Source organism: Saccostrea cucullata, unplaced genomic scaffold (genome assembly GCF_032062105.1).
Source record: "Saccostrea cucullata isolate Sc308-1 unplaced genomic scaffold, CSIRO_AGI_Scuc_v1 ctg634, whole genome shotgun sequence".
NCBI lineage: Eukaryota > Metazoa > Mollusca > Bivalvia > Ostreida > Ostreidae > Saccostrea > Saccostrea cuccullata.
Window position 1 is genome coordinate 461,632 of NW_026932503.1, and position 16,468 is coordinate 478,099.

Here is a 16,468-nt window from a genome sequence, read left to right on the forward strand (position 1 = left end):
AACCCCCCAAATCCATCTACCGGTAGATCCACCACTACATTTCTTCTTTCAGTCTCTTTGTTTTGGTGTTGAGATGTGGCGGGAAAATGCTTGGCACATTGTAAAAACGCGCTTTACCCTAGTCTCATGGACAAAATTGTCGAATGGTTCTGTGCTTTTAAGAAATCAATATTTCATAAAATTTTTGAAAAATTTCCATAGGAAATGTATAAATATACACGGCATTTTAAAATAAGTACAACAAATATCCTGTCTAGGCTGTTTAAAAAGAGAAAGTAAAATTGTTGATATACAAAGTGGTCTTTGTTTTAGACTATGCCTACATAAGACACTTCGTGCTAATTTTCTCCGCACTTCAGTACTGTCAGAGTTTGTCAATCAGGATTGGATGAAATATTTACCCAATTATTTATAAAAATTTTATTTTATGATTATTGTGCTTTTTGTTAAACATTTAGAATGTCTTTGTACAATATTCTATACTATGAATGTTATTAAATATTTTATTCAAATTGTTCTAACTCCGCAGAAACGCACGGCGACTTAAAACTTTCATATCAACTAACCGACCGCCTCCTGGCGGCCGGTAATTAACACAAACAGAGACGTACAAACACATGAAGTTATGAATACATATAATAGTCATGGACCTTAACACAACAGAAACATATAACATGAAAAACGACTGTTACATGAGGGTAAAGTGCCTTAGACACACGAAGCATGAAAAGTATGTTACATAACATGAGAAGGCACGTTACATAAATTAATAACAGTTAAACACTGTTTAATAATATAATTTAAAAACTCTGCCAAGAACAAACTTAATCCTTCAAAGGATGCAATATCAATAGAATTTAGCTCTGGATATTTGTATTTTTTTATCTCCCCTTCAAAGCAGAGTGACATGCTGGGATCATTTTACCCTCCATCTGTCTGTCTGTCTGTCACACCTTATATCTTGAGTACTGTAAAAAATAATATATTTTGTACATATATCGATTGGTACTATGACTTTTGTAAATTATGATGGTTATCTACCTTTTGACCATTGAATGTGACCTTTGACCTACTTTTTAAAATAGTTCATAGTGCAAATTAATATACAGCATATATTTTTGACATTTTAGAAGTTAATGCTACCGGTAATTAGCTTGCTTGCTGTGCACAGTTTGTCAACTATTTTGCAAAATACCAGCATTACACTGTACTTTGAAACTGTATGAAACAGTTAATGTTAACACACAAACTGAATTTTATGATGAAAATAAATTTGGATTGGATTACCAATTTGAAAATAGATGATTTTAGACTGACAGTTGCAGTACAGACAGACTAAAATCTCTTTTGGAAGATTGTTGGATTAAACACATTGAAAAACTGATAAATATTTGAAATCTATTGATCCAATTTCATTATTCATTTTAGCTGTGGGGGTGAGTGAATCATATTTCTGATTCTTTCAAAACCTTACTATCCATTCCTTTTTTGCCAGCAAATGCACCAACAATAATGCTAGTAGCACTTCCCATATCGAAAATAAATATAAAAATAATAGATTAAAATAATACAAAAATAATACAAAAAAAGTATATTTTTAATGACCAAATTTGGAACCCTTTTTATCTTGGTTCCAAATTAGGTCAAAAATAATACACTTTCTTTGAAATGAAACACAAAAAAATATATTTTTAATATACTTTATTTCTCAGTAAAAATACAAAAATAATACACTTGATGTATTTTTTCTGTACTCTTGTATTTTTTCTGTATTAAATCCTTATCCAAAGTACAAAAATAATACAATTTACAGAAGAACTAAAAAATACAAAAATAATATAAAATGTATTAATTTTGTATCAGTCTATTATTTCTGTATTATTTGGAGCACCTTGAAAAAAAAATAGGAAAATAGTACAAAATGTATTAATTTTGTATCAGTCTATTATTTCTGTATTATTTGGAGCACCTTGAAAAAATAGGAAAATAATACAAAATGTATTAATTTTGTATCAGTCTATTATTTCTGTATTATTTGGAGCACCTTGAAAAAAAAAATAGGAAAATAATACAAAATGTATTAATTTTGTATCAGTCTATTATTTCTGTATTATTTGGAGCACCTTGAAAAAAAAAATAAGAAAATAATACAAAATGTATTAATTTTGTATCAGTCTATTATTTCTGTATTATTCGGAGCACCTTGAAAAAAAAATAGGAAAATAATACAAAATGTATTAATTTTGTATCAGTCTATTATTTCTGTATTAAAATCGAATTAAAACAAAAAAAAATCTAAATATAATACATTCTGAAAGATACAAAAAAAAAATACATTTATGAGTTCAAAAAAGGTACAAGAATGATAGACAAAAAGTACATAAAAAAGCTTTAAATAATACAAAGCAGTGCCTAGAAAAGTACTAAAAACGTGAAAAACTTCTTCCTTCTTAAATGCAGCTTTCAATCAGATTTTAAAGAGAAATGGCTTTACTTTTGATTACTGATTTAGTTACTTTTTGTGCAATAATCTTGATCTTTTCTGTCTTACATACAGTATTCACTCTTCAATTGTCCTCATTTCTAAGTCATGTTTTATCAATCTTATTGTCTTTGAAAATTGTACATTTACAATGAGATATGAATTCAAAAGTCTAGATCTTCTCTCTGCTTTGGGGTTTCTTTTGCACAGCACTTTATTGAAGAAATACATCTCCAGTTTTCTCACTGTCATCCTGCTTGGTCCTGCATAATCTTAGACTACAAAATAGAATATCAAAATGTACTGGGGTATATCAAAAATAGATGCACAGACACACACAAAAAGAAATCTTCACATGATTAGCTGATATTGTCATTTGTCAATGTTACACACCTGTAATGCTTCAAGGGGTAGGGTGGGAGGGGGGTGGGTGGGGGGGGGGGGTGTCTTATTCCTCTATAACTAATCAGCTTTTCTTCTTTGGCTCTGCAGAGGCACTCAAACTGTAAAGTAATGATACTGATAAATGTTTTGCAGAACAGGTAGAAATACAGACCATTAAAAAATGAAAATATAAAACTGTCAATACACCTCATTGGAATTGGGGTGGGGGAGTCATTTGATTTGAAATCTTAAACTGATATTGGGGAAGGGAAATATGGATCATCATATATTGATATAAAAAATAATTAGTTTGTGCCAAAAAAATCTTTCTTACCACCTTCGTCTCAAGTCATTTTTGAAATAATTATAAGTATGCTAAACCATAAATCCATGAAGCTTAGTTGCAATGATTACCCCCCCCCCCACCTCACTTTTCAAAATTTAAATGGTTGGATGCCAAGATGATTTAATATGTTATTGTTCCATGTTTAGGCCTGAGGGATAGGGTGAAATTAATTTTTAAGTCATTTTTGGTCCATTTAAATAATATCATTTGCCACTGAACATGTTGAAAGCCCGTAATTATCCATACAATTCAAGATGGAAAGTAGCATAACAAAACTCTCTTTCGCCACAAATCCAACATGTCCAATGTATCTGCATTTAATTTGACCTACTATGAATTGGTTATAAAAGATATTATTAACATTTATTAATCTACACTTCACATTTTAAAAATTGAAACTACTGTGCTATTTTATGTAAATTCTTACCGCATATGGCGTTGTTTACACCAGGAAAGCCAGGGCATGATGCTTGAAAAACGCCAACCTCCTTCCGTTTTCGCTTTTCTTTGTTTATAAATGTGATCCATGCTAACATGCTGTAGCTAAACATCTATTTTCTACCAATTTCATCGGCGAATATTAGCTAAATCTTATTAAACATCACCAACTCTCTCAATTCGGTTCGTCGATCTATTTTTCAAAATGGCGTGGGTAAATTACCGTTAACCAATCAGAGAAAAGCAAAGAAAAATTTTAAAATCTGACCAATCAAATAGCTCCTTATTTACGAAGATTGACGATTTTTAAAAATAAAATATTTTTAACAGTCAAGTACGAAGTCTAATAAGTAAATGGAATCAATTTAATAAACCCTTGATCATTACTAGAATAATTATTAGGAATCATTTCTTATAATCGTTATTTTTGTTTTTAAGAAATTTTCCGATTACAGATGAGAAAGATTTCTGGTCAGCCATATTGTTTTGTTTTTGTTTTTTTAATTATACAAGTTGACCTGTAAAGTAGACCATAAAGTTTTAGAAGAAGGATCAATTTAGTGTTAAATCTAAAGCAAAATAACAAGGTATAGAGCCATGCCCCCTTTTCTCGGCGCTATGTTCTTTTTTCCTAACAAAGAATTAATAAATATTCCCAGCTGTTCTGTTTATTCAGTGCATACTGATAATCTCTTGTTTACATAACGCAACCAAGTGTGAATTCACGACAGGAAATCACTTCACGCTTGAACGAAGCACACAGCCACCTGGCTAATTAACATGCCTCAGGCTGTCAGGGTAGAAGATTTAACTTGAGAAACTGTCATTTGATTGCATTGATTATACAAGAATTAGCCCAAGATCAAACATAATTAACTTGTAAATTATTAACTAATTAAAATCAGGATCGTTTTTTTTAAACTGAGAGTAGAATTAAACACAGAGTTGAAGTAAAAGTGATATTTTATCTGAATAAAAACAAATTACTTTTTATAATTTGAATATGATTCCTTCTCTTAGTGAAAATGTGCACATATACTAAAATCTGAAGAAAACATCGTATGCATGGTAATAGCTAGTTGGGACTTTCCATGTGCACAGGTAAATCACTTAATTTCTGAATTGTAGTATGATGCAATCATTTGTTAGCCTGCAAGACCACCTGTTGTGTGATAGATCTAAACACGTGAAAGATGTAAACCCGCTGAAAAGTTAATGTAAACCCGCTGTAAAAGCTTCATGCCCAAGATGGAAATATTTCTCTAGATTACCACTGATTGAGATTAACATAAATTTTAGTACCAATTAATTATTTAAGTTCTAGATAATCGTATACCAAGATTCCTGAAAAAAAAATATATAATATAAATTTTCTAAGCACCGGGTATGCTATAAACTTATAAAAAAAGCAGCAGACATTTTGCAAGGAATTTCTCTAAAATTTATAAAGTTCATAAAGACAAATGTAAATAGAAAAAAATATGTCTAAATTTAACCCCCCCCCCCCCAACAACAAAAAGAAATAGAGACCAAATATATGGAATTTTCTGTAAAAGTGCTAAAATCAAATTTGAGACAAAAAATACTGACCGTCTTTTTGTAAAAATTACCAAGTCCAAATTTAATATAAAAATAATACAGACAAACTCTGTAAAATTACAAAGTCTAAATTTGATATAAAAATAATACAGACAAACTGTCTGTAAAATTATGAAGTCCAAATTTAATACAGAAATGATACAGTCTAACTGTATAGACTTTTCTGTAAAATTACTAAGTTCAAATTTGATACAGAAAAAATACATCTGGAAAAAATTAAGTCCTGAAAAAATACAAAAATAATACACTGAAAATAATCTAAGTCCAAAAAATACAAGAATAATACACTGTACAAAATCAAAGTCAAATTTTAATACAAAAATGATATACTGAATTTTTTGTGATAGGAAAATAATATATTTTTTCTGTATTATTTTAAGAAAGTACAAAAATGAATGTATTAAAAGTATATTAAAAATATACTTTTCTGTATTATTTTTTGATATGGGTTGTGTAATTTGCTACAATGCAGGCAAAACTAGCAGTTCTTGTGCTGTTGAGGTAAATTCATGGGTAAGCTAGAGTAGAGAAATCCTCAAACATTAGTACCATGAATGATAATTCCAGAAATATTGTATGCAAGAAAAAAGCTGATGATATTTCAAACAAAGCTTGTCGAATGACAAATGTAGCAGAATAATAAGTTATTGAACCCATTTGAATCAGATTCTGAACAGATAAAGTTCTACTTTTAATCAATTACCCTGGAGAGCAAATCTAATACCCATTCTGAAATAGAATTTTTTTCCTTTATATTCTTCACGAATGTTTTTAGGCTATTTTTGGTGTTCTGTACTAATTGATTTGAAAATAAAAGAAAAAAGAATAATCATTTACCTGAGGGTTTGAATTCATGACGTATGATTCAAGATTTTCTTCATTGAAGTCTAGACTACCAATATATTTTTTTTTAATATTAAATGGAAATTTCTCTGTGGAAAATAAGATTTTTCCAGGACTTGGGTGATACACTCTTGTGGAATAATTGACTTAATGGCAATGTCCCTATGGAAGTAGTTTATCAGATAAAGTTATAGCGCTGTAAATAACAGGATATTTCTTCATGCAGGAAAATTAATCATGTAAAATGTCACAAAGGGCTCTTTTACTCATAATTGCATGTGCATTTGATAAAGGGATTGGGCTAATGATGGTTCTGTTATAATGGAAAATAATGATATAAATTTATTGATTTTGGGTTCAGTCATCAATTCTGTGTTATTAAGGCCTTGAATTAAAATTTTCTAAATTATAAAGTTTGAGAAAAATTGAAATTTTCAAAATACAAGGAAAAAATATACAAAGATCGTATAGTATTTGAGTCTCATCTTCCCAGCTTGCAGTTTATATTTTCTGATGGATATACATTGATGATACATATATTTTGTGCATCTGTATGATCTTTCTCTAAGATTTTATATGCATGCTAGCTGGTAAATGCATGTCCATAAAAATCTGATCTAAAATGTAGCAATTTGATTGAAAATGTAAGTTAAAATTTATCAGTTTTCATCTAAAAATTTTATTTTGAACTTCATGTGTGTGTTATAATGTATATTTAAGTACTGTAGATCACTTAATTTTCATGACACCTTATTTTCGCGAGATAGTCATTGACTCTTTATTAGCATGACAAAATTTTCACGAATTGTGGTCATTGCTTTATATAATTTTAAGGAAATGTATTATACACGAGAATGAAATTTTCGCGAGCATACTGTCTCGCGTAATTACGCGAAAATAAAGTTCTCGCAAATAAAAAGTGATTTACAGTATATGGTCACAGGGAGACATTTTATGTGTCTGACAGCTTGGATATTGTAGGGAATTATACTATGAATTTTAAATATAAAATTCTGTGAGCCTGAAATAGATGTTCTGTCACAATTCACAAACACCTGATTTTTGTTTTTGGTACATAATACTTGCTGCTGCAGTATATGTCAATATAGATACAGTGTTCTTACAAATCAAGGGACAAATATAATAGATATATATCGGTACAGTCTCTGTATCATCTTACAAGATTAAATCTTAAATTTGCACCAGACAACAGAAGGTTTATTATTGGTAAACAATCCTCTAGGAAATAAACACTGAAATTAGTGTTTAGCCAAAGGGGCTGTTAAATGTTTGGTAAAATGAGCATCAAAGTGTCTATATATATGTAAGACTCCAAAGTCCGATGGTGACGCCAAAGTCCGATGGTCTCGCCAAACCCCGATGGTCTGCGCCAAACATCGATGGCTCATTGTCTTTACGGGCGCCAAAGTCCGATGGCCACGCCAAAGTCCGATGGCTCGTTTCCTATGAGACGCGCGACGCTAAAGTGCGATGGTCTGACACGCCGAAGTCCGATGGTGCGGATGAACAATCAACGTTTATGACGTCACAATAATCCAACGTCAATCCTTGACGCCGTTGTCCTGCATTCAAAAGCAATCATTTCTGAATTCGTCCTTGAACACAATTTTTATTATTGATTTTGCTTATTGCTTGCACCTTCTAGAGATATTCTGCGGGACGTGGAGGCCGGTCCTTCGGATGAGACTGTATAAACCGAGGCCCCGTGTCACAGTAGGTGCTGGCACGAAAAAGATCCCTCCCTGCTTAATGGCCTAAGTGCCGAGAATAGGACAAAATTTGCAGCTCTCCACCAGCAAATGGTGGCGTCTCCATATGAGTGAAAAATTCTCGAGAGGGACGTTAAACAATATACAATCAATCAATCAATCTAGAGATATAAGGGTTAGTCCTCGCACGCCACTCGATTGATTAGGGTTAGTCCTTGCATTGCACAACCCGAGTGAATTAGGGTTAGTCCTCGCACCAAAGTCGAGTGATTAGGGTTAGTCTTGCCCCAACTCAAGATATTTAGGTTATTGTTAATACACACTTTTCGAGCGTTAGTCTCGCACCTGCCTGAGAGTTAAGGGTTAGTTTTCGCATTTATTTATACTTATTCTATAGTCTCGTTCAACCAGACGCTCGGCTGTCTCCGTAAACTCCGACCAGCAGAGAGTCTGGTAAAGAATCACGCAAGCGTTTGTAACCGTCAGAGGGCGCTATCTTGTTTTCATTTTGACGATCCTTTTTGAAAACAAATGTTATATGTGTTTCTTCTTCTGATTTGTGACTTTATATTAATAAACTAATCTTTAATTTGTGACACCAAACTAGAAATTACAATATCAATCGAAGGAATGTGTATTACGCAGGTAGGGCTACACTACTTTCACTTTTGCTTTCGTACAGAATATTTGCAAGACATAATAAAGCACACTTACCTATAATTGGTGGGCAACACCGTAAACAAATCCTATCTAACAGCTTTAACTTTTAGACATATAACTTTTACATCTTTAAGTTATTTTTCTCCTGGTTTATCATGTATTTATTTAAATCGTGTAGGTGTGTTCTTTTCAGCCAATCAAAAACTTTACCAGAATTTCGGTAAGCCTCGTTTTTGCGTTACAAACGATATTACGTATCTTTACCAGACCCTCTGGCTGGTCGGAGATTTACGGAGACAGCCGAGGGTCTGGTTGAACGAGACTACTTATTCTAAAGACCTTTGCATGTCGCGGCATTGAGGTTTGGGCGCATGCGTAGGTTTGTGCTACTATGACGTCATAAACGTTAATTGTTTTCCGCACCGTCGGACTTTGGCGTGTCAGACCATCGGGGTTTGGCGCAGACCATCGGACTTTGGCGTGACCATCGGACTTTGGAGTCCCATCGCACTTTGGAGTCCTACATATATATATATAGATTCTGTACTCATGTTTTACATGAAAACAAGATATTTTAAGAATTGTGTTTTCAAATCTCAGAAAGTACTTTTAAGGAGGCTGGGGGAGTCAACAAATTAACCATCAGATATAACTTAATTTTTAAGAAAACGATATCTTATGCTGTCAACTATCATTTGGCAAAGAAAAATTTCAAACAATTTAGTTTCAAACAATTTAGTTATAAAATTTGAATCTTTTTGTTTATCTTTATATGGAGCTCTTCTTCTAAAGGAGATCAATATAGTCTGAAAATGGCTACAACCACCCAGCCCAAATGTTGACAAAAATAAATTAGGCATCACTTAAAAAATATTGTTTATTCAATGACGATAAGTTTCAAATCAACATTCAGTGAAGTAATGACGATGATAATTCAATGAAGTATACATAATGGCTGTGAAAACAAAAGAAAACAAAAACATTAAAGCTCAAAAATATAAAAAGTAAACTTGCACTTCATTTGAAGATGTCTTAACCCTAAGTGAACTTTGAGATTCCTTACTTGCAACTTGCTAAAGAGGTGTTGTTTCGTTACAAGAGTCCGTTTCATTAAGATAGGTACTTTGGGACCCAGATTGAAGTTCATAGATCCTCCTACGATGTCTACAACAAATTGAGCATAACATATCCCACAATTCCAAACGGAATGTCCGAGAGAAAGATAAACACGTGAAAAAGATGAGAGTGGTGTTGAGCCAAGCCATGTAGTGAGCAATAAATCGGGCCTTGGTCAATTGTATCATGAGTTCTTGGTCATGTAGCCATGACGGTGGGTAGGTCATGTCCACCACATTGATAATGGTCGCAGGCATCACAAGAAGAAAGTAGAACATGGAGGTGCCCAGTGTTGTGTATGTAAAAAGCAGGGAGTGATGCTCCTGGGTCTGATGAGCTTTGAAAGGTCTTTTCAAGCAGATTCCAGTAAAAATCAACACATTGAAGATGAAGATCAGAGCTAGAGGAATATAGGAGTAGAAGCTGGCGGCCACCCAGGGCCAGATCAAGGAATGGATGTCGTTTTCTCTGTGGTATGGATAACAACCAGAGTTGTGCATGAGCTCGAAAGTCCACATGGCATGAATGCTTATGACCACTAGACCAACAAAAATGATGATGGCGACAAACTTGGCCATGAAGATTGTGCACAGGGAAGAGAACTGTTTAGGATGCCATATTACTACAAAGCGGTCAATCATCATGGCCACCACAAACCAGATTCCTGAATAGGAAATGACTCTGCTGATGAATTGCCACACACGACACAACCAGTCGGCTTTTTCATCCAAAGATTTTTGGTTAAAGATTTTAGTAATCCATTCTGTTCCCAGAAAGAGGTACAGCATCAGCAGTGAGCTGCAGGCGTAAGCTGTTATGTAAAAACTTATGGAACACTGGCGGATGTTTTTCCTTTTCATTACGAAGATGGTCAGACAGTTACTTACAGTTCCTAGGGTGATGAGAACAGGTGGAAGATACACCTGAAACAGGAGCTCCAACAATTTCAACTCTGATTCCACACTTGAAACCCTTGGTTGGTAGTTCTGTTCAGATGATGTCATTTGAACCTCGGAGGATGTCATATTGGGAATTTTCGAAGAATTCGTCATCTTCATTCTCGAAGTTAAACAAACTTCTTTTCTTCTGAGCTTCTTTTTTGATGAACTTTTTTTCCTAATTCTTTTTTTCTCAGGAATTTTCAGTGCTCACTCACCAAATTATGGACCACAGATTAATCACGGCCTGTATTGATTTCATAACTACATTGTCATTTCTTCCACACGGCACTCTGATCAGTGGAGATTGCCTGTCTTTAATTTAGCGACCTTTTTTCTGGCAAGGAAAGAATAAAGGTTTAAGTAAATAAATCTATTTAAAGCAAAATAACACTATTAACAAGGATGCAGACGCAAATTGTTAATCGTCTTCTGCTTTCTTGTAATGCATGCTGATAGAAATTTTGAAAGAGAAAAATTGATTTAGGGATGGTGATAATTTTGCATTTAGAATTTCACTTGATTACCCACCTGTTTAAGATTCCAGCCTTCGTTTTTCAGTGTCTTTCATTGAGATGTTTTCTCCATTTTACTGCATCCAGCACCGGATATCTAGTGGCAATAGTTCAATTAAACAAGCTGAATTAATCCCTTTTATAGCTCCCTGAATTGCGATGCTGTAGATTAGATCCCTCTATACCTGCAAGCAATGTCTGCAACTATTTTAGAATATATGGGTTTTTCGGGTTTTCTTTTTTTACTGCCTCTGTAACATGTGAAATAAATTTCGAACGAAAATAAATAAAATGTTGCTTTCTTGTTGTAAATGTTTCCACCAGTTGTAGACCAGTTTTAATACCCTCGTACGTCAAGTCTTTCAGTGCGTAAAACGCGGAATTTTAGTTGCTGCTGATGTCGGAAGAGGAGTAGATTCAATAAAATATGTACTTGAGTCATGTCTTGCAAAAGTTACGATGTAGGGAAGGGTCGTAAAAAATAATTTCCTTCATTAAATAAGCTGTGTTAGTTGTCACTAAAATCTCTTTAGGTTAGCATTGGGTGGTAATTGTATAATCGGCTTCCTTTGTGTTTAAGGCACCTGTAGTTTTTTTTTTGTGTTGTTAGATAATTGCAATCACAGTTAATATTTTAACACGTCACTAGAGATTGCAGAACTCCTTGAAATTAAGCTGCGAACATTAAGCTTTTGAAAATACCATTAATTCCTTGTCAATTGAAAGAATTTTTTTTCACAAGTTGAGAAATTAATAAAATTTCTGAGATGTGCATTGCAATGACAGCAGCACCAAGATTGCTTCTCCATTGAATGACATTTGCTGTGAGAGATCAGATTTTATAATTGATCGTTGGCTGCCTTGAAAGAGCTTGGGAGTATTTACTAACCATTGATTGACAGGTGTTCCAGCGTTAACTTAGGAAGCATAGTGTGTAAAAATCAAAGTTACCTCCCCTTTTGGGCACTCTCCTCTGTCAAGAAAGTAGAATTGGTAGGTGGTACTTGTTAAGAGAATTTTTTTTTCTATATTGCAGCCTTCGTACCTTAATGCTTGTACAGATTAATTTTTTTCCTTTTATCTGTGATCAATATGTCAGTTTGATTTATTGTGACGGAAAAAGGGATTACACGAAATGCTGTATTAACTAGTATAATTATGGCAAAAAACCAAGGTGTGAAATATGACATTTTAATGTGCTTTTCTCAATAATAATAATAAGATTTATTTCACTAAGAACACACATCAGGGTTCCGAAGTTAAAATAATTCCATGTTACTTGACAATTATGTAGTACTTTATATAAAATATGAATGTGTTCCTGGCCAGATTAAGGGATTTAGTTAAAAGACAGATAAGAATAGCATGCATTTTTATGAATGCTTCGAATAACAAATAATTTATTTTCAAACATTAAACTGTCAGAATGTATTACAAAACCAAGTTTGATGTTGTTTTGGTATTCTACCAAAAGATACATCAAACATGTTGTTCGTTTTCTTTTGTAATTTTTACAGCTTTTTTCATCGACTTTAAATCAGGCCTCCTGAAGACAAGTAATTTCTCCTTTTTATAACCTAGTACATTTGCTCTGTGGGAGTTTGTTGGAAATTCATTACCGTTTGTATTGTTTCAAAGTTATCTGCTTAGCATGAAACTTTGTCTAAAGCTATAAAATGAACATAAAACGGGGTATCTTTCTTCCACTCTTGTTAAAGTTCCACTAAACTTGATCTCCTTTCTCTTTTCTGTTTTAAAGCAATTTATTTAGAATACTTTCTATTTCTGGCCTGAAAAGTGGGGGTATATATATATAGTGATAAAGATTTACCTCAATATGTGTACATCCTGTCATCCATAAATCTTTTGAACTTTGATGATGGTACCCATCTCTTATCTGTTACATGTCTTTTACTATGGAGTAAAATTTAATGACTTTCACAGATTTTTTATAACAAAGTACCAATGTGTGCCTCATATCTTGAGTTCTGGTCAGACAGATATTTGAAGCCTCCCATAACAGATCAAAGACAATTAATTGCCATTTTTTTTCTATAAGTAAGTTAAAAGGGGGTGGAGGTATAATATTATATACATAACATAATTATGATTTATATTTGATTGAAAATTGTATATGATGGATTGATGCTGGAAGCCATGCAGCTTTTTAGAGCCTGGGACGTTAGATAATTTTGCAAATCCCCCCTCCAAAATTTAAATTATGTTGAAAAATTGAAATAAGCATTTCTTTCAAATTATGTATTTGCACGTTTTTGGAGCAGAGGTTGAGTTGTACACAGCAACTTGAAAAATAAAATCATCATTTGGCCTTTTTGGAACAAATTAATATTTTGGATTTGTGAATAATGATGCAATTAGTGAAGTAATAATGCATTGACTAGCAAGAAAATGAGTTATTTTTAGAAGATATTTGCACACAAAAGCTTCAATTGATATTTACCGGTAATGCCTTGTAGACTAAAAATATGCAGTTTTGATTTTCAGAATTCAGAAATTCAGAGATCCTGAAAGCACCCTAAGTGGCCCTTGTTCTTAAAATCTTGATAGTAAAAAAAATACAGGTGAGCATTGTGTCATGTGTGCATCAACATGTTATAAAACAGCATAATATATGAAAAAGTAAAAAAATGTAAATGGATAAGCTGATGATGCTTTATCATTGGCATCGTGTCATTAATAAGTATGGTCTTCTCTAATGTCCTATAAGTCAAATGAGTTAGTCAATTAGCAGGCCAAAAAAGTTCTTTGTAATATACCAGTAATTAGCTAAATCAAGTCAATGTAATGGGCCTGAACACCATTGTCATTACCTGTTCTCTCTGCCTTTGTCTTGTTTCATCTAGAATTTGATGGAGACTGACAGTGTGTCATTTTGTTCCTGAGCAAAGCCATTTAGGCTCTATGGTGAATATCTATCTTGTTAGAGTCCTCATAAGCTGCACCCAGTCACTTCAGATGAAACCAAGGATTTTTGTTTAATGGAGACTGGGAGATTCCGTTCGTTGTCTGACTGATTATGTTACATATGGCTCGTCATTAGGTGATGAACTGGAATGACCTTTGTGAAGAAAGAAATAAGGTTTATGGCTTTTTATGTCTTGTTTTGAGGGCTGGATTGGAAGATGGGGATGGGGGAGGATGGTCAACCTCAGTTTGTATGTGCTGTTGAGAATGGTACCAAGAAATGATGACCTCTCTTCAAAAAAAGGTGGAAAAAAATTTACTTTGTCAGAAAACTTCAAGAAACAAACATCAAGATAAACAAAGTCTTAAAAAAATTACAGATTGTTAGGCTATTGTATTAAATTAACTTGAAGTTAATTTTTTATTCATTTTATATAAGATTATAATATTGTGTGAACCGAATACATTTAAGACTTTTTCTGAATTATATAGCTGTGAAATCATGAAAAATGAATTGCATTTTTCATGCCTATCCTTCATTTCTCTGTTTATTTGCTTTGTAATATTTTGTCTCTTGTTTTAAAACAATTTTAAGGATCCTCTTTCTTCTAAATAAGTGCACACCTAGGTACATGGCATTTCAATCGCACCAAACATTTCCATACATCATTTTCATGACAATGACCTTAATCATGGAATAACTACGGGTAATTTCTAAAATGGAATTTGCGACTATTAATGTTGATCAGACAATCAAATGTCAGTACACCCATTCTCAATATAAGGGCTCAAATAATGTCGCCTCATTTTCATTTAAAAGAAATACCACTGATGTAATTTCTAAATCAACATTATAAATAGTCATATAACAATGAATAAGAATTCATATAATTATCGGTCTGAAAGGGTATTTAAGGAGTTCCAAATTCAAATATAGTAGCCTATTTGAAATGTACGTTACTGTCGCCGAGGCAAATGTTATTCTGAATCCCCTCTGTGTAATATATAGTTTTGATTCTTAAGTAAAAATTTTCTGATAAGTTAAACCTTGTATCATATATATTTCTTTTCATAACAATAAATACATTTTCTTTGTGATAATAAATAATTTTTATTGTGCAATGTCCCTGTCGCTTAATTTTATTTCAACCACATTAAAAGCAAACACAAAGATTATACACCTGATAGTTTTGTTCTCCTTTACTAATTGATGGGCTAAATTTGAGATTTCAATAGATTAATTACTCCTACTTAGATAATGAAACATGAAATTGAACAATTTGAGCAACTTTTTAAAATATGTTTACGGAATGAAAGACATTTTCAATCGCAGAGATAAGAAAGAAATGTACGTTACCTATATTTTTCCATTAAGAATATATATCAAGTGGAAAATATGAGACGACTCTGAATAAGCAACCCCTTGTATCCTGTAAACTGGCAAAGACGATTTGATTAACACAATTAAAAATTATTTTTTACATGAAAAGTGATCATTTGAAATGTACGTTACTGAAATGTACGTTACCATGAAATTCGAATTAAGTGAATCTCGCACGAATTTTCATGTATTCTCATACTTTCACACAGTTGAATGTGTACAGAAAGGAAAGTTTCAAAGGTTGGAGGTCGGCTAAATCCCAAAATTAATGAAAAGAAACGTTTCTGCTGAGGAAAAAAATATATTAAGGTCAATTATATGTAAAATAATTTTGATACCTGGTATATATTTCTGAATACGAAACCTGTATGATGCATTTCTTATGATATGCAAGTTTTAATAGTATCAATATATTGCGTGTCCAACGTATGCTTGTGGAAGAGAATTGATTTTTATATTTGAAATGTACGTTACGTATGGTAACGTACATTTCACGTATTTCTAACTGACATTTTTTTTAAATTTAGTCAATGAATTGCGTTTACACGAGCGAAACAAAATTATCGTTACAATCCATTTGACAACTGGCCACATAAATCCATCTAAATGCACCCCCAATCCTCGTAAATGTTTTAGACTGTTACCACATGCTAGAAAATTTATTTCTAAGTGTCTTAAATTCATCTTTGGCAACCTTATTGCAGTTTGTTTACTTTTAATATGCGACTTTTCGTCAATATTATAATTTAATTGTTGTTGATAATTTAAACAAGGTATGCATAGGCTTATAATTGGTAAAAAAAGAAACAAAAAAAAATGAAAAAAAGAAACAAATAGGCCTAAACCCAGAACACAAGACGGTCACGTACCTTTCAAATGCTGAAAGGCACACAATACTCAGTTTTGTTTGAATCATTGCATTTTGGGTTATATTTTTCCAGATCTGCTGAAAAGCACGTATGTTTGTGTTTTGAAAAACGATGTTGCAACATATTAAATGAAATTGTTAACATACTGTCGATGGATATATTCGGAATAGATTTATGTTCAGTTTCCATGGCCAAACACGAGCATATGTTAGATCATAGCAAAATACGTCTGACTCTTATAT

At 32.7% G+C, this 16,468-nt stretch overlaps 2 protein-coding genes and 1 long non-coding RNA gene across 4 annotated transcripts in view; 1 reads left to right on the plus strand and 2 right to left on the minus strand.

Moving 5' to 3' along the window:
* LOC134235306 (ATP-dependent RNA helicase Ddx1-like) overlaps positions 1-16,468 on the plus strand; it is a 135,763-nt gene that overhangs the window by 71,014 nt on the left and 48,281 nt on the right. The gene's annotated exons all lie outside the window — the stretch shown is intronic.
* On the minus strand, positions 2,342-3,943 carry LOC134235313 (uncharacterized). The gene is made up of 3 exons (XR_009985380.1): positions 3,640-3,943; positions 2,876-2,985; positions 2,342-2,760 (listed from the first exon to the last, which is right to left on the minus strand). It is a non-coding gene; the product is annotated as an uncharacterized LOC134235313 (long non-coding RNA).
* LOC134235314 (G-protein coupled receptor 183-like) lies at positions 9,416-14,124 on the minus strand. Its single transcript, XM_062717446.1, has 3 exons — positions 13,883-14,124; positions 11,068-11,236; positions 9,416-10,873 (listed from the first exon to the last, which is right to left on the minus strand). The coding sequence occupies exon 3, from the start codon at positions 10,654-10,656 to the stop codon at positions 9,556-9,558; it is 1,101 nt and encodes a 366-aa protein (XP_062573430.1). The 5' UTR covers positions 10,657-10,873; positions 11,068-11,236; positions 13,883-14,124; the 3' UTR covers positions 9,416-9,555.

Bases quoted from the DNA above. Each gene is read 5' to 3' on its own strand.
- LOC134235314 (XM_062717446.1), bottom strand. From the start codon at position 10,656: ATGAAGATGACGAATTCTTCGAAAATTCCCAATATGACATCCTCCGAG.